General features: G+C 55.7%; 1 protein-coding gene across 1 annotated transcript in view; it reads right to left on the bottom strand.

The window, feature by feature from the left end:
- SDC3 (syndecan 3) overlaps positions 1 to 27,863 on the bottom strand; it is a 38,566-nt gene that overhangs the window by 9,842 nt on the left and 861 nt on the right. The window contains exon 2 of the mRNA XM_042242717.2: positions 137 to 254. Coding sequence (XP_042098651.1) covers positions 137 to 254 — 118 coding nt within the window. The remainder of the gene's footprint in view (positions 1 to 136; positions 255 to 27,863) is intronic.

The following is a 27,863-nucleotide window of genomic DNA, read 5'->3' as shown; positions in this document are numbered from 1 at the left end:
CCCTCCCCCAGCCCACGTTTAAGAGAGCCTACCCTATGAAGGCTCCTCTTCCTTGCCATCAAAGCCTCGGATGGGGCACTGGAGAGAGACTGGTACTGCTGACATGATATGTAGGAAAAGGGAAGGGGATACTTACAGCCAGAGCCCGACCCGGAGTAGAGGTCGTCCAGCTCGTCATCGGGGAAGGAGTCGTCATCCCCAGAGCCCTCGAGGTCCACGGGCCTCTCGAAGTTCTCACTGCGCCAGCGCTGGGCCTGAGGAGGGCAGGTTGGGCACAGGGCTCAGCACCTGAGGCCAGCGGCCTGGAAACGCCCAGAGGAGCAACCGGCACTCTCCAAGGCCAAGTGACAGTGGAGGGACAGCATCAGATGAGGCCTCCAGAGGCAAATAGAGAGCCGCGGTAGGCCGGATCACCACTTCCTGCCTTGTCAGGGTGCTGTGGGCACGCAGTGTGCCAATATGTGCTGAGCGCGCCTCAAAGCAGTAGGTGCTCAGCACAGGGCAGCCCCATCTGCCCCCGTCCACAGCCTAGAAGACTGAAGCCCCACTGCCCCAGGCCACCAGAGAGCATGTGATGTGACGAGATCCAGACTCTGCTAGGGATGCAGTGCCTCGCACCTCAAAATCCCAAAGGCAGGTCCATTCGTCCCATCAGACAGACAGAGGTATTGAGGAGGGTTGGGGCTCTGGGAGGGAAGAAACTTGGGTAATGGGGGAGGGAGAGAAGGGAGTGGAGTTCCTGGCTCTGGTCTTCCCCAAAACAAATTCAACTCCCCCCGTCTAAACCTCCCTCCAAAGTATTTCATTGCCCAGAGTCAGCTCAGGGCATGGATGCCACGTCTGTCTGCCAACAAGGGTCTCCTGAGGGTCTGGCGGGGTGAGGGGAGTCCAGCCCTCCAGGTCCAAGACTCTTCCCAGAATCAGAACCTGGGAAGGTGGGGTGCTGTGGCTCCTGGACCCAGACCATCCCCCCACCCCGCCCCATTGCAACCCCGGCCTGAGAGCCAGCACTAAGGACATCAAAGACAGGAGCGCAAACCTGGATCCACAGTCCTGCATCCAGAGAGCTTTCAGAGAAAGATGAGCTGGTGCTCAGCTCTAGAGGGTTATTAGCACCTGGGTCTTAAACAATTGAACTAGACAGAAAAAAAAGAAGAAATAGAGCAAGGCATCTCAAGCAGGGGGACCAGAACAGGCAAAGGCTCCAAGGTAAGGAAGTAGAGGTGGTGCCACCAGAGCTGGGTCTGGGGGACTCATCCAGGGTCCCTCAGAACCCCTGCAAGTCACTGCAGTCCAGGCACCCGGTCCCGGTCTGCTCCTGGAACACGCCTGCCTGGTGTCCCCTGCCTACTTAACTCATGCTGTTCCCTCCACCTGGAACACTCTTCCCTCCCATCCTCTCATCCTCCAACTTCCCACCAGCTAACTCTAACTCCCCATCCCTTCTTCTGAGAAGCCCTCCTACTTTGAGCTTTCAGAGCATCCATCCGGTGCTTCTGAATTCACCTCTCTCACCACTTGTGAGCTGGGCAGGCATGGGTATATACTTCTTCTGTGACTGTGCCCACCCCTAGTAAACTATACCTTGATGGAGCAGAACCATGTCAGACACACAGTGGGTATCAGCAAGTATCTGGGAAGGAATGGGCTTAGTGTTGGAGGATGCAATTCCTGGGTAGTGGGGATAGGGGGTGGGTGGGTGCAGGACAGGCCAGAGTTCAGTTTGGGGAAGCCCCATCACAGGCTCTCAGGGTTCAGCTGGCAACTTTTCCCTTGGAAACTGGTCAGGTTTTATTCTGACTGCACGTCAGAATGTTGTAAAAACAGTACTCAGCAGTTTAGAAGGTCTGACACGGAGTCTGAATACCCCTACTGTTTGACTGACATGGGGAGCCATGGAAGGTATGTTAGCAGGAGAGGGGCTAGCTCAGCATTACGACCTGTGCTCAGCCTCTCACACCTCTGCCCCTGACAGCCCCCTCCTGGAGTTCCTATGGAGCTAGAGAGAGGATCCCGATCCTGGCTTCTGGGCCCCGAGCCTCGACCACCTGCTCTAAAGCCCTACCCAGGCCAGGCAGGGCAGGAGGCCAGGGCGGGGAGCCAGGAGATTCCCCCCAGCATACCCATCACCCTCCCCCCAACACACACACACACACACACACACACACACACACACACACAGTCTCAAAGTAATGAATTAATCAGTATTTACTTGCTACCAGTGAGTCATGGAGTGGAACAATTAGAGTAATTGCTCCGTGACTAATTGCCGGGTCTTCCCCCGTTTTAGACATTTCAGGAGCTCAGAGCAGCTACCATCCAACCTTCCCCAGTTGCCATCTCTGCTCCCACTTACCAGAGGTATAAATCCCCAGGACCCAAAGGGAAGGTGCTAGGTGGTCCCCCCCCCCACCAGCCTCTCTGACCCCAGCTTAGCTGGGGTCCCTTGGAGGTTTTCTGCTCCATTCTTAGGCCAGCAGCCTGAAGCCAGAGATGCGCAGCATGATGGGGCCCGAGCAGGGGTGGGGCCCAGACTGTCTCTCCCCCAGAGCATCTTCACTGTCTCTACGTCCTTCCAAGCAACTCAGGGAAGTTGAAAGCCATTTAGCTGGGAGGAAAGGGCCCAAGAAGTCTGTGGTCTCAGGGGACCCCCAAACTGGGGTAAAGGTGGGGGGCCAAAATAGGGAGTCTTCATGATTCCACAGTGACCAGCACCACACAGCAGCCCCTAACAACCTGCTCCCAGAGAGGCTTGCACAAATTCAAACCCCCCACCCCTGCAACACCACACAGAGCTTTGAAATGACATACCCAGACACACCCTGACACACTCACCTAAAGGCAGCCAGAGGGAGGGAGCCAGAGGGAGGCAGCCAGAGGGAGGCAGCCAGAGAAAGGCACTGTGTGTTGGCATGCCTTTGGGTGCAAACAGGCACATACATGGAGGGGGTGTAGACACTAAAAGGGGGCACGCGCGGTGCAGCTCTGAGGCTCAGAAACAAGTATGGAGCCTCCTGTGAACCCGTCAGCCTCCACTCAGGTAGCTCTCACCTAGATACTATTCATCCCTAGCTCAGTAGCCATCGGCATGACAACCGTTACCATGACGACCATTTCCTCCATGCTAAGGACCAGGAGCTCCAGCTCCCCACAGAGATGTGGGGGGGTGGGGGAGGAGGGCGGGAGGTGGGGGGAGCAGGAGAGGGAGAGATCCTAGAAGAACAGAGAGGATGACAGGGAGGGGGAGGGCGAGGCACCGGATGGGGACAGAGATGCAAGGACAGAGGGAAGCCAGGGGTCAGAGGGGCAGGGGCGGGGGTGACAGGGAGGAGGGAGTGGAGGGAGGGCTGGGTGTGCAAGAGAAAGAGAGAGAAGGCAAGAGTGGGAGGCGGAGGGAGAGAATTCTCTCACATCTTAATTTAGCCTCACGCTCATCAGACACAAAGCTGGGGAAGGGGCCACCTCAGTGATTTTCCAAACCTGCATCCAAGAAAACATTCTTTCCAAAAAATGAGCAGGCCCCGGATGGAGTAGAGGGGGTGATGGCCAACAACCAGGCACCCCTGAGTTCACCCCAAGAAACTTAACCCTGGGACACCTGAGACCTGTGGGGTGGGGTGCAGGATTCCATCTTGCCCACACACCCCCCACGCCTAAGTGCCAGCTGTACCCCTCCCTGGGGGACTAGTGCTCACAGGGCCCTCCCAGGAACGCTACAGGGGTGCTGAAGCTACCAGGGCTGCAGAGAGGAGGGGGGTTGGGGAACAGAACCCAGGAGACAGCAGGGAAAGCCTGAAGTCACAAGTACCAGAGAGGGTGATGACAAACAGCCTTTGACCCCCAAATGACCTATTTGCATAATTCCATGCATAATTAGCATAATAATCTGGACCAATTCCCTTAAAAGAGCACCCAAGTCAAATGCCAGCCTCCCCCAACCTTCACTGTGTCCCTTCCAGGTAAACCACACACCCCCCCATGCCTGATAAACATATCCCAAACAAGGGTGCCTGTATGCATGCATACACACACACACACACCCAGCACAGACGCGCACACACCGTCGTGATCCACACTTACCGACCCCAACCTGTGTACCCACAACTCACAGACAACAGCCTAGCACATTCCACCACAGGCTCACCCATTTGCTGCCCCCCAGCTGCACACACAGACACATAGTTGCCCCCCTCTCCTCACCTAATACACACTCCACACAAGCTCGACAAGATCCACAACCACACGGGTGGCACACACAGACCCTCCCCACAACCAAGCATTGCTATTCATATTCCCCATGGCAGTGACCCCTTGGACTCTGACCAAACCTCACAACTTGTAAACAACCTTTCTTCACGCTTGTACTCCCCACACACAAACAGCTCACTGCGGAAGCCCCTGCATCTTCTGCTTCCTGCCACCACCTGTCCAGGCCAAGACACCCACCCAGAGGCTCTCCCAGCAGCGGAGGAAACTCCAAGCTAGCTGGGGGAGCTACTGAGGGTCCTCAGGGGGCTCTAGAGACCAGTGCCTACCCTTGTGGAGGCCCCATCCCAGGTCAGGTGCTGGAAGCACTCTAACCTGTGTCACTGGCTTCAACGAGCACCGCCTCCCACGACTTCATTATACCCACTTCACAGATGTAGGTACTGAGCCTCCCACGACTTCATTATACCCACTTCGCAGAGGCAGGCACTGAGCCTGGGGTCTAGAACTGAGACATGACCGTGGGTCCTCAGCCTCTGGGTCCTTCCTCCAAACCTTCCAGGTCGCCCCCAATCTGCTGCTCATCTAGAGTTCCTAAACCTGTGACCCACAGCCCCTGAACCACCTCAGCTCAGAACTACCACCCACCCACACCATACACACGCTGGCACATGGCAAACATCCAAATGCTCCCAAATACCCACTGCCTACAAGCTCCACCCATGCGTCCATGAAAAGGCACCCACGGCACCACACATATGTGCACCCACTCAGACAACCAGCTACAGGCCCGACACCTGCCTCCACTCCCCTCCACACACGTGCACCATGCACACAGCACGCACACTTTCCCTCCAGGGTACATACAAGCACACACACACCAGGTGAGACGTGGCACCTTTCCCAATGGACATACTCCCTGCCATTTTTCTTCACTTCCCCCTTGTCACCATCTTACTTTATGCTGACCTACAGCCTTGACCCACAGAAGTAACTCAGGCTCCCTGCCCCAGTGGGACCAGCAGTGACGTGAGCTGCCAGCCACTGGCTCTCTCCACCCCTACCTGATCCTCTCCATAGGGTTTTAGAGCGACTGGGGTGGGTAACTTCCACCACCATCCCTCTCTAGTGGGGTTCAGGCAGAAAAGCAAGGCATCTCCTTCCTCCGGTCCCCAGCCTCCTTCCAAGCCTTCCTTGGAGACCAGAAGTCTAGAATCTCTCATGCCCAGCAACCCCCCACCTGCCCCCCCACCTCATCACGAGCCTGCCCAGAGAAACAGGATAACACAGAGGTTAAACCAGAATGAATCAGCTCCTCCCCTCACTACCCAGCGAACATCAGGCAAGCCATTGAATCTCTTGGCACCTCAGTTTTTTCATCTGTAAAATGGGGATGACAACTGCAGTATGTGACTCGCAGGGGTGCTGTGAGGATCAAAGAAGATCATGCATGTAATAGGCTTAAAGACAGGACCCAACACTGGGAGCTGAATAAAGAAATGTAGCTGGGATTATTGCTAGGTGGATGTTAATACTTCCATTATGAATTCTGAAGATTTTATCTCATGTAAGCCTCACTGAACTCCTGAAGGGAGTAGAATCAAGACAGTTACACCCAGGCTGCAGATGCCACTATTCATGCCCAGAGAGCCTAAGTGGGCTTGCCAAAGCCACACAGCAGGGGAGCGCAGAGAGAGAGAGAAAAGGAGATGCTGGGGGAGCGGGGAGGAAGGGCGAGTTATAGAAACAGACACACAAATTAGGTCAGCTGGCAGGGGGCCAGGAGCCCAGCACCCTGCGCAGTGCTAATCATGCTGCAGAAACTAAGAATAAAATCAAGTGTAATTAATTCTGCCCGCGCTTCCTTCCCCACATTAGCCAGACTTGGGCTGCCCTCTCCTGTGACTAGAGGGCATGTGAGCAATGGTTGGGGGCCCAACTTTGGGTTCTTGAACCCAAGCTGGACTTGGGTTCAAGCCCAGCTCTGCTTACTTGCTGGGTGACCCTGGGCAAGTTACTCAACCTCTCTGAGCCTCTGTTTGGTTAAATAATAATATATTTTTCATGGAGCTGTTTTGAGAATCAAGTAACATAATGCACCAAAAGCACTCTTGTTGCTCAGCACACAGCTGGCACTGAACCATTTGTTACTATTACTGCGGTACATCCCACAACCCCGACCCCACCTTCAGGCCTGAGTGATCACTAAGTTCACTCTCCCTTCTTACAGAGGCGGCACGGAGGCTCAGAAAGGGGATGAGAGGGTGGTGGGGAATTAGCCTACGACAACGCAGCATTCAGAGGTGAAGCCATCAGTCCAGTGACACACGGTGGGACTTCACACCCGCTCCTGGAAGCAGGGTGGTCTCCGCAGAGCCCTCTAGATCCCCAGAGGCTCCATCCCCACCAGCACCCCACCACCACCCCCGTCCCCAAAAGGCCCTCAGTCCTGTGAGAACTCAATGCCCCTCACGCTCACCAGCTCCAGCCCGGAGACCCGGAGCGTCACCACAGGAATGTGGGCTGGGGCCAGGCTCTGGGCGGCAGGACAGCCAAGGGGGCAACACAATGGGGAGTCCAGACCCGGGAAGGGGGACGCCTCGGCCTCCACCCCGCCACCGTCCACAGCTGCTCTGGCTGGAGACCCAGCAGCCGCCACATTTACTGGCTGCCAGAGGGGTGCGGGGCACAGGGGCTACGTCGGTGGGAAGGGTCTATGGACCCCAAGTTCCGGGGAGCAGAGGGGCCTGGGGGAGGAGAAGGGAGCACAAGGGCTGAGAAGGCCCCTCTACAAACAACCAGCACAGCCCAGACACACACCCGGTCCCCCACACATCTCCCCACCTCCCTTATTCCAAACACTCGCCCCCAAATCTCCCGCAAGGGTAGCCTAGAGGGCCCCTCTCAGCCAACTGCTCTGCAAAGAGACATTCTGACAGCAGAGTCTCCCCAGCCCCCCAGAGCCGCACTCCATCAGCTCCATCCCCTTCTCCACTACCCACCCCTGCGCTCCCAACCATCCTCCCCAGAACCCCCTCCCCACGATGGCAATATTCCTCATCTACACTGGACCAGAAAGCGGGCACCATCCTGGCTCAGGTGCCCACAGCCTCCCAGACCCAGACAAGCTACCCCCGACCCCCTAACCCCCTACCCCGTCCCTGCATTTCCAAGTCTCGTTTGGAAATGAACCAGGGCTTGGAGCTCTAAGCCGCCTTTCTGATTCGGACACTCTGGGTGCCCAAGAATTCAGCCCTTGGGTCAAAGAGAGCCAGGGCAGTGTTATTTATAAGAGAGAAAGTGGGGAAATAAGCTACTTTCCCAACATCACGGGACTAGTGAAAGAACTGAGGGCACAACCATGGCATGGAATATTATGCAGCTATCAATAACTGCGTTTTCACAAATCCACACTGTCTAATCAGGTTGTTAAAAGGCATAAATGCATAACAAAAGGGTTTTTTTTAACTCATTTCAAAGAATATGCAAGGACACGGGGAAATGTACACTCTGGTTGTCAGGAGGCAATGCGGCATGACTGTTGATAGGATCCTACAAACAGTTCTGTCTCTCAGTACCTCGGTGACCTTGGACAGGTACTTAACTCTGTCAGCCTGGTTTTCCTACACAAAGATAATAACCACCTCGTGGGGTTCACTGTAACAGACTTAGGGTGCCCACACATTAATGAATTACTCAATAAATGTTGGCTGTTAGTACTATGATCATCGTTAAGTTTAAAAAATAGGTTAAAGAAAAAATACATAGAACTTGATCCTGGTAATGAACATTAATTACCAAAAGTTCATTTGGTATGAACTCAATACCAAAGTGTATTTCTAAACACTGAATTCTACTAAAAGTTCCCAGGGGGCTCTCTCTGGGTGGTGGGATTACAAGTGGTTTTTCATTTCTCACTCAGGATCTGTTTGTATTTTCCAGATTTTCTACAATAAACTCAGAGTACTTTTGTTATTAGAAATGGCATGCTCTGAGTTCCCCTGTCTGCCGTTCCCTGGTTCTCTGAAACTCCTTGCCCCCCGACCCCAGTCATTCTGCCGAGACCCCTGTTGGGGCTGGTCATGAGTTAAGCGCAAACAGAGGAACCAGCAGAAAGGAAATGAACACAAAAGCCTCCGAGGGAGCTGGCAGGCTGGTGGCCCAATGCCTACAGAGCTGCATCTCACTGCAGACTGGCTGGCTTGGCAGGGCCCAGCTCCCTCCCCCGGCATTGACCGGCTGGCAGCCATGGTTGGCTTACAGCGATCAGACATCTCCACCACAGGCCACCTGCCAGCTTCTTGCAACAGCCTAGTTCCCACCCTGCCAGCCCCAGGCCCTCACTGTTGTCGCCTACACCTGGACAGAGGGTGACAGCGCAATCCTGGGAAGAGCAGCCTCCTCCTCAGCCCAGGGCTGGGACGCCCCTGTCACTGCTCCATCCATCAAGCCACCTGCCCTCTAGCGTCACCCTCTCAGCCACCCTGACTCACCCTGCTCAATTATTCCTGTCCCCAAGCTTGTGTCTGAGAGCAGGACCACCCACTGAGGCCCCCAGCTGCCCAGCCCACATGCTCCTCCCACACTGAATCCTTTGTGGATTCCCTCCAGGCCTTGCACGGGCTATTCCTGCTTCCTGGAACACTCTTCCACAGCTCTGCCCAGCCAGCAACTACTTGACCAGCCAGTCAGGACAAGCAGTACTTTTCATGAAGCACCTCCTGGGTACCAGGTACTATTATAGACAGATTCCTGCGAGCCACAGGACAGGGACATGCTCAGCAAGCTCTGGCAGCTCAAATACTGCCTCCCCTGCGAGGCCACCTCCTGCCAACCACCCGCCTGTTCTGAAGGGGGAAGTCCTTTCTTGGGGATCCACCTCCACTGCGTTGTCATTTCCGGGGGCCAGGGGCCACAACCGTCTCCCGTCACTCCAGTGGGCCCCTCCTACCAGACTTCATGGAACCCACTAGGCCACCCTGGGAAGCACATTCTACTGCCTCCATCTACAGATGAGGAGACTGAGGCTGTTAAGCCACCAGTAGGGACACAATGGGATTTTTTTTTCCCCCTGACCCTGAGCAACAACTGTTGCTTATAGCTCCCACAGAGGGCGCATGTGCTTAATATATGCACCTGGCCTCATTTCTCTTCACGAACATCTTACCAGTTAGGGATTATGAGCCCCATTTCACAGATGGGCAAACCACAGTTCAGAGAAGTGAAGCAACTAGCCCGGAGTCACACAGCAACTGGGGCCAAATATGAGCCCTGGATTAGCTGGGCCTGCACACCTGCTCCCACCCCTCATGAGGAGGTTCCTCAAGGTCGGGGGGAGCAGGGGCGGTGCAGAGTCTATACACCACCCCCCACATCCAGCCCAGCCCCCTGCACAAGGACAGACAGACTCGGAATGAGAAGAAATGGAAAGGTAAGTCCTGTTCCCATGACAGGTGACCCAGCTCAGGTAAGCAGCCCCACCCACCACCAGCAGGTGCCCCTGGGTTTGAGTCTCCAGGCTCTGCAACCAACCCTGCCAACAGACTCAGCCCTGGGAAACATCTCCTGGACTGACAGACAAAAACCCATCCTGACCTCCAGAGAGCCCTGGTCAGGTTCCGTCACCTCACTGGGCCTCAGTCTGCCCTCCCACAAAATGGGATGATGATACCCAATGTACCAAGACTCCAGCTGTGACACACCGAGCAGTTACCAGGCAACTAGTAAGTGCTGGGGCATGAGCCAGTGTCTCTGCTCAAAGTTCCCCTCCTCAGCGTGGCCCTCCCTGACCCCCAGCTCCACCCACATAACCTCCCCATACATCATCGCTCTCAACACCAGCCTTACTCCTCATAGCCCACCGCAGACTGAAATTAGCTTGTTTATTGACCTCCTTGTCTAATGTCTAGCTCCCCCTTGAAGAGCTCCTGGGGACAGTGACTGGGACACAGTCAGCCTCCATCAATAGTCACTCACTGAATACTGTGAATGGGATCACCCCGACAGACCCGCTTCTCCCACTTTTCTAACTACTATAGGCAGGGCCCTCTCCTCTGGCCTCTGTCTCCTCATCCATAAAACCAGATGGGTGGACAAAGTTCTCTCCGATCCGTCCAAAAGCCAACCAGGGCTCCAACTCATCTAGGAGGAGGGAAGAGAGACAGAACTGATCCCAGCTGTTTGTCATAAAATGAGTATGCAAATTACATGCAAAACATGCAGGAGCGTAGGTTCCCAGTGGAGCCTGCACTTCTGGTCCCTTCACATCCAGGCGTGGGCTGGGAAGGCTGGAGCATTTACTGAGCGCCCACTAAGCGGCAGGCCCCTTACGGACAGGACCAGGTGGAATGGGCCTCCTCACTCCATAGGCTCAAGCCAGTCGACCTGCTGGAAGTGACAGAGAACTCAGCTGGCCAAGTCAGGATGGAGTTGAGGGGAGCAAGGCAGGTGGGATGGGGAGCTGGTAGTGGGGGAGGGACTGGGAAAGCAGAGAGAGACCCCAGTGTGGTGAGTCTGGTCCTCACCCCACAGAATGAGACCTCAGGAAACGCAAGCCCACAGGGCACAGGATGCTTCTGCCCAGTCTTGGGGGCCACCTGAAGCCAGAGGTGGAGGTCGCAGGGACTTGGCCAGCCCTGGGGATCCTCTGGGACTCCAGAAAACCAGACAGACCCTGCCAGTGCCTCCAGCTGTGCAGGGACACACAGCTCTGCCATCCCCCTCAGAGCCACCCCAGGCACACGCTAGGCACACACCACCCACACACATGAAATGTGCCCATGCGGGAGTGAGTGTGCAGCCTCCCAAGGAGTCTAGCTGTGGTCTCCCTCACCCTTCCACTTGCCAGGGTATTTAGAACCAGCGCAAACTCACTCACAGTGGAGATGCAACTCCCCACCCCCAGCCCAGGACGATTCCCCTGGCTTCTGAGCGGTTCCATGGGACAGAAAAAGCTAGGCTCTATATGAGTCATGGGGACCTCAGGGGCCCCCAACACCATTGCCTAGACGAGACACTGAGGCACAGAGCAAGGAGTCAGGAAAAAACAGGAGGAGGCCTGCCTAGGGCACATTTGCCGCCAGGGCCCGCTGTCAGCCCAAGATGACATGCTGTGAGATTCGCCCCAGCCCTCACCCTCATCTCCTGGGTCCTAGGAGACAGGTGGGACCTTACCTCACAGTAAGCAGGGGCTTTGAAGCTAGACTGCCTGGATCCAAATCCCAGCACTGGCCCTAGGCAAGAAAGTCTACCTCTCTGAGCCTCGTTCTCTTCTACAAAATAAGCAAAGTGATAGTACCAATCTCAAAGGGTTGGAAAGAATAAATGAAGTGATCCAAACAGATTCCCAGGCTAAAGCCTAGCTACCTCTCGGCTGGCTGACCGTGAGGCAGGGTGCATGGCCAGAGCCTCAGTTTTCCCATCTGCAGATGGGCCAACAGGAGAGCCCAGAGGTCATGAGAACTGAAGCAAAGGTTCTGACACTGAGTCTGCGGTCAGAACACAAAGATTTCTTTCTCTTTTCATCTGCTCTCAGAGGCCCCGTGATTCCTGACCACCCTCAGCTTCTCCCCTTGATAATCATGGTCTGTCACTAAATGCATGGAGGTTTTTACAGCTATGGTGCTGTTAAATCTTCTAAACAACTCAAGGGATAAATTTTCTTCTCAATTTTGCAGTGAGTACCCTGACTTGTCAAATACCGGTGTTCTATAAATACCTGAGGCATGAGTGGATGCAAGAATAATGTGATCAGAAAGTCAGAAAATAACAAGTAGTGGTGAGGATGTGGAGAAGTTTGAACCCTCATGTACCACGGGTGGCAACGGAAAATGGTTCAGTCACTCTCGAACACTGTCTGGCAGTTCCTCAAAAGGTTAAACATAGAGTTACCACCATATGGCCCAATAATTCGACCCCAAGGGCATATGTTAATACATCCAAGGGAAGTGAAAACATATGTCCACACATTTTTAAAATATCAGCATTATTTGTAACAGCTAAAATGTAGAAATAACCCAAATATCTGCCAACTGACAGAAGAAAAAAAGTGATGTGTCCATATAATGGCATATTATTCAATTAAGAAAGAAGTGAGGTCTTGATACATGCTATCACATGGATGAACCTTGAAAATATTATGCTGAGAGAAAGAAGCCAGTCACAAAAGACCACATGGTATATGATTCCACTAATATTAAACGTCCAAGATAGGCAAATCCACAGAGACAGAAAGCAGATTAGCAGCTGCTCAGGATTCGGTGATCGGGGGGAAATAGGGAGTGACTGTTAATAGGTATAGGGATTCTTTTAGGGGGTAATAAAAATGAATAATATTGGGGGTGGTTGCAAACTGTATATATACTAAAACTCCTTTAATTATATGTTTTAAATGGGTGGATTGTACAGAACATGAGTCAAATCATAATAAAGCTGTTTAAAAGAGAAGAATGAATGTATGATGGCCATTCAGAGAGGGTGAGATACTTGCCCAGGGTCACACAGCAGAGCCTCAACTCAAATGCTCAGATGGCAGAGGAGGTAAGCCTTATCCTGGCTCACCTCCTTACCTTGTTTGCTGCCGCTGCTGCTGCTAAGTCGCTTCAGTCGTGTCCGACTCTGTGCGACCCCATAGACGGCAGCCCACCAGGCTCCCCCGTCCCTGGGATTCTCCAGGCAAGAACACTGGAGTGGGTTGCCATCTCCTTCTCCAATGCAGGAAAGTGAAAAGTAAAAGTGAAGTCACTCAGTCGTGTCCGACTCTTCGAGACCCCATGGGCTGCAGCCTACCACGCTCCTCCGCCCATGGGATTTTCCAGGCAAGAGTACTGGAGTGGGGTGCCATCTCCTTCTCCTTACCTTGTTTAGTAAACCCTAACTAAGCCCCAGGTTAGCCTCCCTAGCCTCAGCCTCCAAAGGGCAAACACTGATCACAAGTGGGAGAGCCCCAGCATAGCAGCTGCCTCCCCCGTGCTTGTCAAAGGCTTGACAAAGTCAGGTGGGGCCATTGGAAGGGGCAGGCTCAGCCAAGAGTGACCCCAAGAAGGCAGATGGCTCCAGACTCAAGCTGGCTGCCACCTGCGTTGCTAGATCCCAGTGTCCCCAGCTCCAGCCTTTGGCGGTGCCAGGATGTCTCCACTTGGACCCTGTGGGCATGTGGCTGGCCCCTGGCTGCCCTCAGGAAGAGACCTGAGGATACGTCCCTGCCAGGGAAGGGGTTAGGAGGACGGAGGGTCCCAGCGGTGACATGCAGGTGAGTCTGAAGATAAGTCCGTCTGCCCCGCCCCTGTCTGTCTGTCTAGGACCGTGGGAGGACAGATAGGTCGCGGGGCCCACCCCCACGCCCCGCCCCACCCTGCCTGCAGCTCCCAGGCACCCGCCTCCCCCCAGCCCAGCTGGCAGCCTCCGAGCCCCAGGCTGGTTTCCACTCCCTATTCACTGCGCAGAGGCCCGTCTGTCCCGAGGGCTGGGCCTCTGACAGGTGTTCGGCATCCCCCAAACCCCAACCAAGCTGAATCCAAGTTTGAAGCCTGCGCCACCTGAGTTCCCAGGCTCCGGTTCACCACCTCGCCATCCCTGTTCCTTGTCTGGTCACTGAGAGGGGAGAGGGGGCCCCTCAGGCTCCAGGGCAGGGGGCCACAACAAACCCGGAGGGTGGGGGAAGCCAGGAGCCCCATGGGGACCCCCCCTCCCAGCCCTCTGTCTCAGCTGTGGGCGGAGGGAACCAGAGAAAACCTCAGCGTTCCCCTGTCATCGCCCCAGCATCCTCACCAGTTTCCTACCAGTCCAGGGCATCCTGGTGTCCAGCCAGCCCATCCCCAGGCCCCGCCATAGGCTCTGCCCCCATCCTGAGTTCAGATGAAGTCCAAACACCCACAGGGTTTTAGGGACCCTGAGTGCCCAGCCCTCATGAGCCCCACAGTCCAAGGGGGAGACACGTCCTCCTCCTCTCACTTAAACATGACTCCCAAACCAAAAACTCCTTCAGCTGACCCATCAACCTGACCCTCTGCAGGCAGGCTCAGAGCCCCAATCATACCAACTTGGTTCCCCTCCGCACAGCAGGGGCTCCACCATAAGCAGCCCCACACCAGAGCAAGAGCCCAGGGACGCCCAGATGAATGTGTCCAAAAGGTCCAGCCCTGGAGCTAGAACAGACAGAGCCTGTGGGAGAAAGGACTGGACTGGAAAAGCCAGGCTCAAGATGGACACACGACAGAGAGCTGTTCCCAGGACCAGCTTGCTCCCCAAACCCCAGGTGGCCGTCACCTCTGCAGTGACAGAAGCCTCTCATGATCACCGCCCCCACGATGACCGCTACTGGCCACCAGCTCTGGGTGCAACAACATGCTGGCTGGACTCTGAGCCAAGGAAACCCACATTCTCAAAACCACCCCACAGCTGCCCAGGGTCACCCAGCTGATGAGCGGCCATCAGAGTCTGAAACCAGAACCACCCTTTTTCCACCATCATCACAGCCACCCCTTATAGACTCACACAGACACATCCAAGCGAGGAGGCCAGGCTAGGAGGACTCCGCCTGCACAACCTCGGTGCCCCGCTATGGCGCCCTGGGCAATATGCATGGCCTTCCCTCCCACAGCGCACTGGGGATAGTCTCACCTCTGAGCTGCGGCCCACGCTGACCCCTCCCAGGGTGCCTGACCTGACTGCGGTTCTCAACAGGAGCACTGCGGACGCCAGGGTGGGACAGTTCTCCTGGCCCTGTAGCAGCCCTGACCCCCACCCAGTAAATGCCACCAGCAGCAACCCCCACTACTGTGACAGCCCATCGTGTCCTCATGTATCTTCGAATGCCCCAGGCACAGACACCTTCGAGGCCCAGCTCAGCCCCCACTTCCTCCCCATCCCACCCTTGTCTCAGTGACCACCTTCCTTTCCACTCAGGACCCCAAATTCAGCATCTCCCGGTTGGGCCTCATTTTCCTGCTTGGTCCAGAAGCACTTCAGCCAGAAACAGGGTTCCCAAGGTCAGAATGCCCAGAAGGCTTCCCACTGAGGCCCCAGCAGGCAGGTGGTTAAATAAAGTGACTGCCTCCCCTGGCCTGACGCAGCTGTCACTCTCCCTGGAGACACACCAGCCACACCCCTGGCTGGCCTCCCCAGCAGGTCTGCACCCCAGGGTTGGTAAATTCCATGTAACCAAGTCTCAGATGGAACCCAAGCTCTGAGGTCTGTGGCATCCCTGGAGGTCAGGCAGAAGACACAGCTCTGCGTCCCCTGCACCTGCCCCCGCCCATGCCTTAATCACCTCTAAGGAGGCCGGCTGACCAGCTGCCCCCTTGGCCTGGGCTCCCTGGACTCTGGGATTAAGAGCTGGGATTAAGGACGGACATACTCCTGGTAGTTCAGAAGCCCAGCAACCCATGTATATACGTGTGTGTGTGTGTGCGCGCGAGGCATGCAGGCGGCACTTGCAGGGGCATTTGCAGGCAGGCGTGCAGCTGCATTTGTGCACACACACCTTCAGGTTGTCTTAGGTGGGCTGAGATGCCTGAGATGTGGGCCTAGGTGTGCTCGTGTGAGCACAAGGGCTGTCTCTCTGTGAGGGGCTCATGTGCACTCGGGGGAATGTGCATCCCTGTCTCTGAGTGCCTGTGTGTCCACATACAGGGGTCTGTGTCTCCACACGTGTGCGCAGGACAGGTGTGTGCTCTTTCACACACACACAGATGGGTCTGCACGGGCACGTGCTTCTAGCCGTGCATCAATCCCCCCACCCTGAGGTGGCAGAGTGGCTCCTGGGAGACACTGTCTGCTGTCCTCCTGGGAGCTGCTGATACCATGGCCACCCAGGTGTTGGAAGCACGCCTCCTTACAGCCGAGAAAGGGGGCTCCTGACTCCCCCAGCCTCACATCAGAGCCACCAAAACAGCTGATGGCAAAGGAGCAGCCACAAACGGCCTTCCTACCCACGGGGACCCCTGGGCCCCGCGTGCACCAGCACAGACACCAGCACCACGCGCACCCACAAACCCAGCCCTTCCCCCAAACCGAAACAGAAAGGCGGCCTTAGCTCCACACAGATAGAGGATCGCCCTGGGCACAACCACAGCCTTGCAGGCAGCCCCCCAGACACAGACTGGATCTGAGATTGTCCCCAGCGAGTGTTCCAGCTCCCCGCCTCACGGGACAACAGAACTCAGCCAAGCCGGGGCTCAGCTCCCTGGAGGAGACGTTCTGCCTCTCACTGCTGGGATCCTGAACATCCAAGCTCCGTCTCTAGGCACCACATCTTCATCCAAACAGTGCGACCAGGGGCTCACTTCCTGTGGCCCTTTGTCCGGGAAACTACGCTTCTGGAGGGGAGGATGAAGGGAACGCGTGGAGGTGTGGGGTTCCTGGGCCCAGAGAGTGAGGAGTCGAGTCGCCCCTCTAGCCCTGACCCTAAACACCCCTCAGCCCCCAAAGACTCCTGCCCCTCTTCAGGTCCTACCAGCCCTAGGTCGCAGTCAGAGAGATGGGAGGCTCCAGGGAGGGAATGAGGCAGAGCCCTTGGGGGAACCAGGGCAGGAGGAGGGAGACAGAAAAGGATGGAGGGAAGAGGAGGTGCGTACAGCAGACCGACGGAGAGACAGAGGAGGCGGTGGGCAGGAGATGGTGGGGGCCGGGAGACAGAGGACAGAGGGGGAGGAGCTCCCGTAACCAAGCCTGAGCCTTGGGTAATGCGGGAGCAGGTGCCCATTGCTCCCCACTGCCAGACCCCACTCGCCTCTTCTCCAGGCTTGGAGGCCACAGGAGCAGGGCGCTGGGGAGACAGGAGGTGGTGTCACAGCAGGGGACAGCCAGAAGTAAAACAGACTGAGGAGGCTCCAGAAGAGGAGGAAATAACGCAGCAGCGTCTGAATTGAGGGAAAGGAAACAAACTAATAAGTGTGAGGCCGACCAGCGAGATGATGTAATGCAGGGGCTGCTGCTGCAACCATGTATCCAGGTGAGAGCTCCAGAGAGGTTAAGGCTGGAACCCTGTGGGGAGCCAGACACTGTAAAGCTGATGTCACAGAGCTCAGCAGTGAATCCTATCGCTTGTAGAAGAGCGGTGCCTGGGAGGCAGGAGGGAAGGGGCTGAAGAAGGGCTCACTGTGCTTGGGAGCTGGGAGGAGAGGTTGGTAAATGATCCCCAGAGAAGGGGACATCTGTGCTGGGTTTTGGAAGATGAGTAGGAGTTTGCTGGAGAATAACAGTCCATGGAGGGTGAAGAGCGTGTGGGTAGACTGGAAGGCAAGAGAGATAACCTTGTACTCTGTACTCAGGAAACAGCCAGGAGTCTTGGGTGGTAGTGGGGTGTGGGGCAAAAGGATGAGGCTAGAGAAGCACCCTGAGAGCACTGAACGGAATCAGTTTGGCATAGCGGCTTCCCTGGTGGCTCAGAGGGTAAAGCCTCTTCCTGCAGTGCGGGAGACCCAGGTTCGATTCCTGGGTCGGGAAGATCCCCTGGAGAAGGAAATGGCAACCCACTCCAGTACCCTTGCCTAGAAAATCCCATGGATGGAGAAGCCTGGTAGGCTACAGGCCATGGGGTCACAAAGAGTCGGACACAACTGAGCGACTTCACTTTCAGTTTCTTGAAGAGGTTAGGAAAGGCTTCCTGGGAGAGGTCAGTGGGAGCTGGGCCTGCAGTCTTCGCACAAAGAGAGAGGTAAAGAGAAGAGACACGGTCCTGCCTGGGAGTCAGAGGACATAGTTCTTAGTCCCAGCTCAGCCACAGCCTTGCTGTGTTACTTCATGCAAATCATTGTACCTCTCTGAGCCTCAACTTCCTTGTAGGTTAAACAAAAAGGTTGAACTGTGCTGTGCTTAGTTGCTCAGTGTGTCCAGCTCTGCGACCCCATGGACTGTAGCCCACCAGGCTCCTCTGTCCGTGGGGATTCTCCAGGCAACAATCCGGGAGTGGTTTGCCACGCCCTTCTCCAGAAAGGATGAACTACTAGCTCTCAAAAAAGACCCTCTCAAAAGACCCACGGCAATGAGGTCATTCTCTTGGCCTCAGTTTCCCCTTCAGGACCATGAAAAAGTTGGACAACAGTGTTTCCAAGGCCCTTCCAGCGCAAATCGTCTTCAGTCCTCTGATCTTTCCCGAGTCTGGGCTGGCCTCAGCGCACGGCCCAAGCTGAACAGAACACGTGCAACACAGAAGCCCCGTAAGGAAGCCAAGAGCCCAAAGCCTGGGCCAGGGCTCCCCCACAGCATCCCCACAGGCTCACCCAGAAGGACATGAGTGGCCTTAAATCCATCCTTTCAGGCACCACCCTTCACAGTTCATAGCATACAAGGTAGCCTGGAGCAGCGCTTATGCACCAGATAGACCCTGACACTAGACTGGTGGTGTGGCTTAGTTGCTAAGTCACGTCTGACTCTTGCAACCCCAGGTAGACTGACCGGGTTCAAATCCTAGTAAGTGTGCCACTTCCTGGCTCTGTGATCTTGGGCATGTTTTTTAACCTCTGTGTGCCTCAACTCCCTCTTTTGTAGAATCAAGGTAATAACGGTGTCTCCTTCATAAGCTTGTAAGGATTAAGTGAGCTTTTATACGTAAGACATTAGGCAGAGTATATCACACATGGCAGGCCCTCAACAGGCATCATTCAGTATTAATACTATCACATCCATGCTCCTGTTGGCATCACATGCCAGCCCTCCAGGGCAGGATGGGGCTGTACCCATTTTACAGACCAATGTCCTCTACCTTGAGGATGGAACCCAATGCCTTGCTTTGGACTAAAGCCCACCTTGTGAGCCACTGGGGTCTCCCATGCCAAGGCACTATGCTGTTCAACTGTTCAGCCCCAAAACATCCTGTGGCACAGGGCCAGGCACCCAGGAGGTGCCCAGTGAATGTCTGTTACATGCAAGAAGCAACACACTCTCCTTAGAAACAGCATGCCCTCCAGCAATGGCGCCTCCCCTCTCCAAGGGAACTATGTTCCCACTTTCACATATGGCTCCCTTCCCCCAGCTGGGAGTTGCTGCCTTTAACCACATTTCACTTCCCTATTATATCATGACCTTTCCCACCTTTGAGCCTTTGTGCATCTTGATCCCTCTGCCTATCAATCTGCTGCCATCCTTCAAGGCCTGAAACAAAGGACACCTCCTCCAGGGAGCCCTCCCTGATTCCCTAGAGCCAAAAACCAACTTCTCTTTCCCCTGACTCACTTCCTCAGCCCCTCACCTCACTGGAACCTTCCTGAGGTCAGGGATCGGGCTGAGCCCCCTCAGAGTTCCTAGTCCTCAGCACAAGCCAGACACAGAAGGGACATAAGTAAATAGCAGCTAAAAGTGACTGGCAGGTCAGCAGCAGAGTACGGACAAGACCTCAGGCACTGGACTCCCTGCCCAGGAAACTCTCTGCCCAGGAAACCAGACTCGCAGCCCAGCCCCCAACTGGCCTGGATCATGTCCCAGAGGCTGGGACAGAAGTGCTCAGTGTGATGGGCAAGGAAAGGGCACCTCCTACCCTGGCCCAAGAGGAACAACAGACAGCCCACCTGAAGGAAGCAGGCCTCCTGTCCTCTGCCCAGCCCAGCCGGCCTGCCCTCCCTTCCCAGCTGGGCTACCCCAGGTCAGCTCCTGCCCTCTCTGGCTTCTGGTCTTTCTGAGAGTTCCTCAAATGTGAAGACTGGAAGAGCCACTGGGTCACCCAGCCCAATTTCCCCACTTTACAGATGTGAAAGTAGATGCTGGGGATGGCGGTGGGAGGCAGGACGTTGCCCCATAGTCACAGGACATGCCTGAAGCCGGTTCACTCTGAGACACAATCTTAGGGAAAGTATAACCATCAAAACAAGTAAAATACAAGTAACTATTCAGCAGCAGCTTCCTTTTAACTAGCTGCCCCTCCCCCAGCACTGCTCCTCATCCCAACCTAGTGAATGAGAAATTACTGGCCCAGGTGACAGAGGAGGAGAAAAGGCGAACTCAAGGAGTCGCATGCCCAGATTCACACAGCTTCTATGGCAGAGCTGGGATTCGAACCCGTCGGGGAGGGAAGCAGGGCCTCCTCCCTGCTTCTCTTCAATGCCTGCCCTCACACGGACACAAACCCACCAAACAAGGCTCACTGACAAGAGGCAGGACACACACAAGATACCCCTGCACACCCACAGCCCCCAGCACAGGGCCAGGCACACAGCAAGTGTTCAATTCACGTTTGCATAATGAACAGAGTAGTCCATCAAGAGACAGGCCCCAAGCCTCCTGGGCCTACCCTACCAAACAACAGGGCATCTCGGGAAGCACACTCCTGAAATACATTGCCTAAGCTCTTGGGCCTCTGTGTCACCATCTGTAAAATGGGGTAACAATACCTACTGCATAGTGTCGTGGTAAGAACTGAGATAAAGCATGTTAGGTACGTGGAACTGTGCCTGGTCCATCGCATGCGCTCTGTAAGGACTGGCCACTATCGCTATCACCACAGTACCTGGCTCCCCAGCAGCGGAGCAACTTGAGGGCAGGATCCAGGTAAAACTCAGCAGCGGACACCTCCACCCCACCCTCAATGGCAGCCTGGCCATGAGGAGTCGCAGTAGATGTATGGTGGGTGAGCAAACGGTGGGGCAGACATGGGCGCCTGCTCTAGCCATGGACCCTGGAGAGGGCGGCAGTACCTGGGTTCTGCCAGACACCCCAAGAAGTAAGAACAGCTTTCCCCTGCTCCCAATATAACTGCCACCCCCACCTCTCCTGGAGCCTTGCCTGCTCAGTCCCCACACGGCCCCCCAAACCCCAGCCCAGGGAGGGAAGACAGGCCTAATGAGCCACCCACAGCCCCCTGGTGCCCGCAGTCGAATTGGCAATCAGCTTGCTGCAATTAGATTTCTGAGATCCTGCTGGTGATTGATTCTAAATTACCCTTATTAAAGTCTGGGCTCGTGAGCAGAGCTTGGAGGGTGGGGGATGGGGGTGGGGAGTGGGGGGGTAGGGCCTGGCTGGCAGCACAAGGGGGTGCAGAGTTCTGGGAGGGCTTGAGTTGAGGCTGACCCCAGAGGGAAGCAAGCCCATGGCCCATCCCAGAAGTGGGGTATAGGCCCTAATCAGTATTATCCCCCACCCCCAACTCCCACCCCTCAGATTTCTCCCCAGCACCCCAAACCCCCAACCCTCATCACTCATCTCAGAAAACCTTGCTCCTGAAGAAGTGTGATGACCAGGTTGGCAACAGGACAGACAGAATCCAGAGTAGGTTGCAAAGCAACCAAACACCCAGCTTCACCAGCACCCAGGCATGTAAGCCCTGGCCAGTGGCTTGACATCTCCAGGCCTTCTTCTAAAGGGTAGAATGCCACCAGCATCAGAAGGCTCAAGGAGACCACAGGCTGGAGGATCAGCCCCAATCCTTGGGCAAGGCCCCAGGCCATCTCCAAGCCTGAGGACTCCCATCTGTGAGCCTGGAAGGCTGCCGGGCGGATCGTCTCTTTAGGGCTCTTCCATCCCTGAGGTCCTATGTAAACATCAACAGTCAGCAACTCTGGGCCAGGATGTGTGTGATGAATGCAGCGCAGCTGAGGGGCTCCCCAGCTGGTAGGAAAGGGAGACAGCCCGGTGTCAGCTTGTTCTGGGGAATACCTCCAATAGCAAGGTCTCTCTGGGGTTCCAGGACTGGAAGGGCCTGAAGAGTCGTCAAGTCTGATCTACTACCTCCAGACTGGACCACAGGCTGCCAAAAACAGCTCCAAAGAACCAAAGTCCCGGTGAACTCAGTACCACGAGGCAGCGGAAAGTGCTTCCTCTAATCCGGCCTCAGCCCTGCCTGTTGCAATGGGGAGTTCTGGCCCAAGTTCTTCCTAGGGCAGATCCCACCCCCGGGGCTCTACTTTGGGTCATCCATGATCTCCATCCCCCTCAAAAGCAGTTCCTCAGTGAGACCAAGAAAGGCACAGGAAAAGAGCGAGACCAAAGCAGGTGAGTGGAAGAGACTGCTCTTTGCAGGAGGAGCCCACGTCTTACCAGGCACTTGATTGATCTGTATTTTCTCAAAGAACTCTGAGGCACAGGTACTCTTAGCTCCTTTTAAAGAGGCGGCAACTGAGGCTCAGAGAGGTTAAGTGAACTTGCCAAGATCACACAGCCAGAAATCGGCAGAAGCAGGATCTCAGCCCTGGTCCAGTGGGCTCTGGGGCCCCTGTTTCTTTCACTACTTCAAGCTGCACCCTCAGGTTTGGAGACCGCCCCCCCACCAAAAAAGAGACATCATTCAAGGCCCAGGTGGGGACCCAGGGATAGGAAGAAGGCAGACCTCAGGCAGCTGGGGCATGGAGAGCATTCTCCACTGGGTATAAAAGGCTGCCACAGGCATTCCCCGCCCTCCAGTCTCTGCAGCCAGGTAGGGAAGGGGCCAGATCACTTGACAGGGGCCACCCTCATCCCATCCCCCAGCCGGGCCCTCAGCCATTGCTGCTCAGACTCCCCCTGTAATCACGGCTTCCTGTTTGGCGCTGAGACTAGGCCTGGTCAGTGGGGGGAGGGGAGCGGACGCCCCTCTGGCCAGGGACTGCTCTGGAGGGAAGGAGGGGGGCCGGAAGAGAGACTGACCCAGCCTCCTGGAATCTTGCGAGGCTGGGAGCCAAGGCAAGAGGAGGGGGTGTCAGTCAACAAATGTTTACTGGGCGGGCGCTGGCCTGATGTTCCCAGGATGCGGTGGAATGTTAGGGGGACAGCAAGACTCGCCAGGTGGTCCAGCCCAGACCCTGTTCTCTGCTTCAGGGGGCAGTTGCAGGGTGAGCAAGGGCCTGGACCCAGTGACAGCTCCTGGCTCCAGCCACCCCGCCTCCCCACCCTATCCCCGACACAAAATCACAGGGCTCCCAGCAGCTGGGCTAGAGCCCAGAACCACAGGGCCTCTGTCCCACCCAGATGTGGTGGCCGCGCCTCAGTGTTCAGACCACAGGCCCCCGCCCGCCCTGTGGCCCCCTGGCGCCTCCTGGCCCATAGGCACACGCTCGGACCCAGCAGGACTCTGCCAGCCTCACTGTCTTCAATGTTTCACCCCAACTCGCCTCCACAGGAGACAACACAGAGCCCCAGTTCGGGCTCCAAAGTTCATAGTTTTGGCTTCCTTCACTCATTCACTCTTCATTCATTCAAGTCAGTCCATTCTGGGCCAGGCACAGTGCTGGCCGTGGGGGTGCAGCAACGAGCAAGCTAGCCAGAGAGCCTCCCCAAGGTGCTCATGGTCTATCCAGAAAGTGTCTGACCCTTCTCCAGACTGCTGTGTGGCCTCCAAGTCACTCCCTCTCTCTGAGCCTCCGTCACTCCGGCCAGAGGGACCTGTAGGTGTAAGAGGGCCAGGATTCAGGGATGGGGTGATAGGGATGTAGATCGGGACTCCACACAACTTTCTAAGAGTCAGAGAGGATCAAAGGCAGGCCCGATCATCTGTGCAGAGAATCAGCCCCAACACTGGGGGCATCCAGTGGGTGTCCAGGGGGCATGTTCACTTTTTAGACCCTTCTCACCCTGAGGTTCTAAACACTCCCCTCTCCTGGGCCATGTCACATGACTCAGACACAAGCCTCTCCCCCCAACCCCCGCATCTTGTTGACTGCCTGCAGTTTATGAAGCTCTCCCTTGATTCATCCCACAAGACCCTCAGAAGAGCTCACTTACGAATCACTGAGCCTTGAGACGTGGTGGGGGAGCAAGAGCTCCAGAGCCAGGCCCTCCCCCACCTACCACACATGTAGCATCACCCACCGCCAAGGCTACAGCGAGAATTAAAAGAAAAAAGACAGGGGGCATGCCTGGCCCAGAGCCTGGCAAGGAGCAGGCATTCATGAAGCAGGTAATGTCGGCGTAATTGGGGAGTAGGGACGGCTAAAAGGGAAGAACCTTGCCCAGGATCACATGGCAAGAGAGACTGAAATTAGGACTGCAGCCCGGTTCTATTAGCCTGCCAGGCCCTGGCTCAATCCTGCTCTGCCACTTTCCAACTGTGTGACATTGAGCAAGCTGCTTAACCTCTCTGTGCCTCAGTTTTCCCCATCTGTAAAATGGGGGTTCTAACAACTCCTACCTCCAAAGATTATCATGAGGATTAAATGAGTCAATACATACCAAGTGCTCAATGGGCAGGGCTCATTAGCATTAGCTACTCTTTGTATTATTAAGCCCTCCGAGGTGTGGATGCTGCCACCCAAATCAGGGCCTCGGCCCCTGTTCAGCTCACCACCTCCCATCCCCAGCTTCCTCCGTCTGCTCCAGCCTGAAGAAATCCTACTGCAGCCCCCTCTGGAAGGACTCATCCCTTTCCCCTCCCTTTCAGCAGCTCTGGGGGGTGGTCCCAGCTCCACAGGGAAGGGCAGGAGGGAGGCCTACACTCAGCAGGACCTGTGGCTTGGGGGGTGAGGGGAGCTCTGTTTCTACCTTCTCCCCTCCATAATGACCCTCTCACCCACCCACCACTGCCCCGGCATTTTCCAGGTCTCAAGTCCAAAGCTGCCCCTGCCCCAGCACTGCCCTGGCCCTCCCGGGACCCTACGCCCCAGTCCATGGGATGGGACAGCCATTTGTTTTCAAAAACACCCCATGCCAAACCCTATTATGAGGGAACAAGAAATACACTGAATTCACAGCTGGAGGACATTGTGCTGCTCCCCAGGGAGCAGAAGACACCAAGTTCCAATCCCAACTCGGCCATGAGAATGATATGAGCCCCCCACGCCCCCCAGTAGCAATTCTGTGCATCAATATTGGTCCCCAGTTGACAGGTGAGAAAGCTGAGGGTCAGGGCAGGCTACAGCTTGCTCAGTGTCATATGGCACATAGCTTAGCTTAAAACCTCCTCCTTCAGGAAGCCCTCCCTCGACTCCCTCCTAGAAAGGACCCATGTCTTGAGAGTGCACTGGCAGGCTGTGCTGGGTCTAGCCCAGGAGCTCATCTTCTCGTCACAACACCCCTGTGAGGCTGGCACTGTCACGGTCCCTATTTGACAGACAAGAATGTGGAAAAGGAGAAAGCCCTTACTCAAAGTCTCTGTCCCCAAGTCCCTGCCATCTTGGGTGCTAACAACTATGGATCCCTAGGTATCCCTGTTGTCAGGGCCTGACCTGGAACCACCCAGGGGTCCCCCATCATTTAAGTTTTACAGTGAGGACAATCTCGCCCTGCAACTCAGTGTTCACAGCCAACCAGAGCAGCTGGGGGGAGCGGAGTAGGGAGCTCCTGGATGCTTGATATCATGGGGGTGGGGAGTGAGCAGGAACCACCAGGGCTGGGGGCTTCAAAAGAATTCCGCGGGCACTTCCCTGGTGGTCCAAGGTTAAGAACCCACCTGCCAAGGCAGGGGGTACAGGTTCCATCCCTGATCCAGGAAGATCCCACATGCCGCTAGGCAACTAAGCCCATGCACCCCAAGGCCTATGTTCCACAACAAGAGAAGCCATGGCAATAATAAGTCCACGCACAACGAGAGGGTAGCCCCTGCTCGCTGTAACTAGAGAGAGCCTGCATGAAGCAATGAAAACCCAGTGCAGCCAAAAATAAACAAATAAAAGAATTCCCTGAGTGGTCTCCTCTTCCCATGTCCCCACCCTTCCACTTCCCACACCTACCAGCCCCCAATCACAGAATGACAAGCTTGTCAAAGAACAAGAAAAGACCATTTGCCGAGGGTTTACTATGTGCCAGGCACCATGCTAAGAGCTTTACATATTAACCCCATTTGTTCTCCTATCCTTCCAGTTTTCACAGGTGGAAATGAAAGCGCAGAGAGGTTAAATCGCTTTCTCAAGATCACAAAGCCATGAACTCCCGCCACTGGGAATTCACACAAGACTAAGTGATTATCTAAGTCCCTTTCAGCCCTGATCATCCAAAGAACGCAACTTAAAGCTAAAATTTCCAGGATGTCCACATTCTAGGTCTTTCTGGGTAGACTTAAGTATAATACAACAACCGAAGTGACCCTGAAGGCAGACGTTCCTCAGAGTCATAGACAGCTGGCTTCTCAGAGACACTCCCCAACTCACCACGTGCAGCATGAATGAGACCTGTTACCCCTACTGAGGCCATCCTAGAAGCTGCCCCGTACATACACACACACACACAAGCGCCCTTTCAAGCTGGTGAGCACCTTGGTATCAGCCTTCCTGAGTCCTTCCCCTGCCCTGAGTCAGCCACTGCCCATCCCAGTGATGCCCTTGGGGTCCCCACCACGGAGGCCACTCCTGAAGCCATCCTGATTGGGGCTCTTCTGATCTAACTTCAGTCCCTCCTGATGCAGGCATCATCCTCTTCTTCTGGTGCCAAGCCCTTCGCCCCTGGGCACCACCCATTAACCCTTTGGCTCCCAGGTCAGATGAGTCGATGTCCCTCCTCCTGGAAAGGTGTGAAGCCTGGAGAAGACGGGGCCCCCCTCCGCCACCTCATCTGGAGCCCCGCCCCTCCTCTCCTCCACATCCAGTGCCTCCATCTGAGCCTCCAGACCCGTGACCCTGGGGGTTGGCTTTATCTGCCACCCAGCGCTGGGTCGAAGCCACACCCACTCCACCTGGCCCTCAGACCTGCCTCACAGAGACCTTTCACTTCACGGTGTGCTCACTTCATTCCTTCCACCGCCTCGTGGCGCACAGACCATGAGCCTGGTTTTACGGATGAGGAAAAGTTCTACGAGGGGCGTGAGCTGCCCAGGGCTCACTCAGCTCAGGGTTCCCGCTGGGCTGCCGAGTCTAAAGCATGGCGTCGGCACCCCTTTTCATTCATCTAGACATCAAGCATTCACCGAGCTCCTCCTGTGGGCCAGCACACACGGCATCTCATTTAATCTCTCAGGAGGGTGTTATTAGCCCCATTCTGCAGAGGGGAAAAATGGAAGCTCAGACAGGTGAGACGAGTTGTCCAAGGTCACACTAGAATCAGGGGTGAGAGCAGGATTGGAACCCAAGGCTGTGTGATTTTCAAGTCTCTGATTCCTAAGATGGTCTTCCAGAAGTGTAGCTGAGAAAGGGACCCAGTTACCAGGATGGGTTGGATCTCTGTCCTTCCCAGGGACCTCTTTTCCTCACTCCATCTGGGGGAGACTTTTGGGGATGAGGCACCCAGCCCACAAGCCCCAGTACTCAGCCTGGCATTCAACACTTCCCCACCCCAGCCCACCCAGCTCAAAGCCCTCAGACAGATGGGGAGGACTGAGGACTAGCATGTCTGTCCAAAAAGCCCCTGCCCATCCTCCTCCCATTTCACAGACTGGCCAACTGAGGCCCAAAGAGACTTGCAGGGGCAGAGTAGGCACCTGGGGGTTTGCCTGAGAGGCCTGGGTTCCTCTCACCCTGGGGAATGGGGGGTGCCAGGCATAACTCCTAGAACCAACCAAGGGAACTAGAAGCCTCCCCAGTTCATGGCCAGGCCAGGCTCCAGACACGTGCCAATGGGTAACTCACTTGGGACCTGGGTCCCGCAAGGAGGAGGAGGTGGCCTTTCTTCCTGCTGCCCCTGATGGAGCCAGAACTGAGCCTGCTGCGGTCAGAGACACTGAGGGGTCAGGTCATACATGTATACTAACGGCTACCAGCACAGGCGCGACCCTGGAGAGGTGCGTGCTCCATGCACCGGGTCAACCATACACCTGCCTGCACACGCTTGCACACACACACACACACACACCACAGAGGCCTCCCCCCAACACAGTCACCCCCTGCAAG

This window comes from Ovis aries, chromosome 2 (assembly GCF_016772045.2).
Source record: "Ovis aries strain OAR_USU_Benz2616 breed Rambouillet chromosome 2, ARS-UI_Ramb_v3.0, whole genome shotgun sequence".
Taxonomy (NCBI): domain Eukaryota; kingdom Metazoa; phylum Chordata; class Mammalia; order Artiodactyla; family Bovidae; genus Ovis; species Ovis aries.
This window is presented reverse-complemented; position numbering and strand designations above follow the sequence as displayed.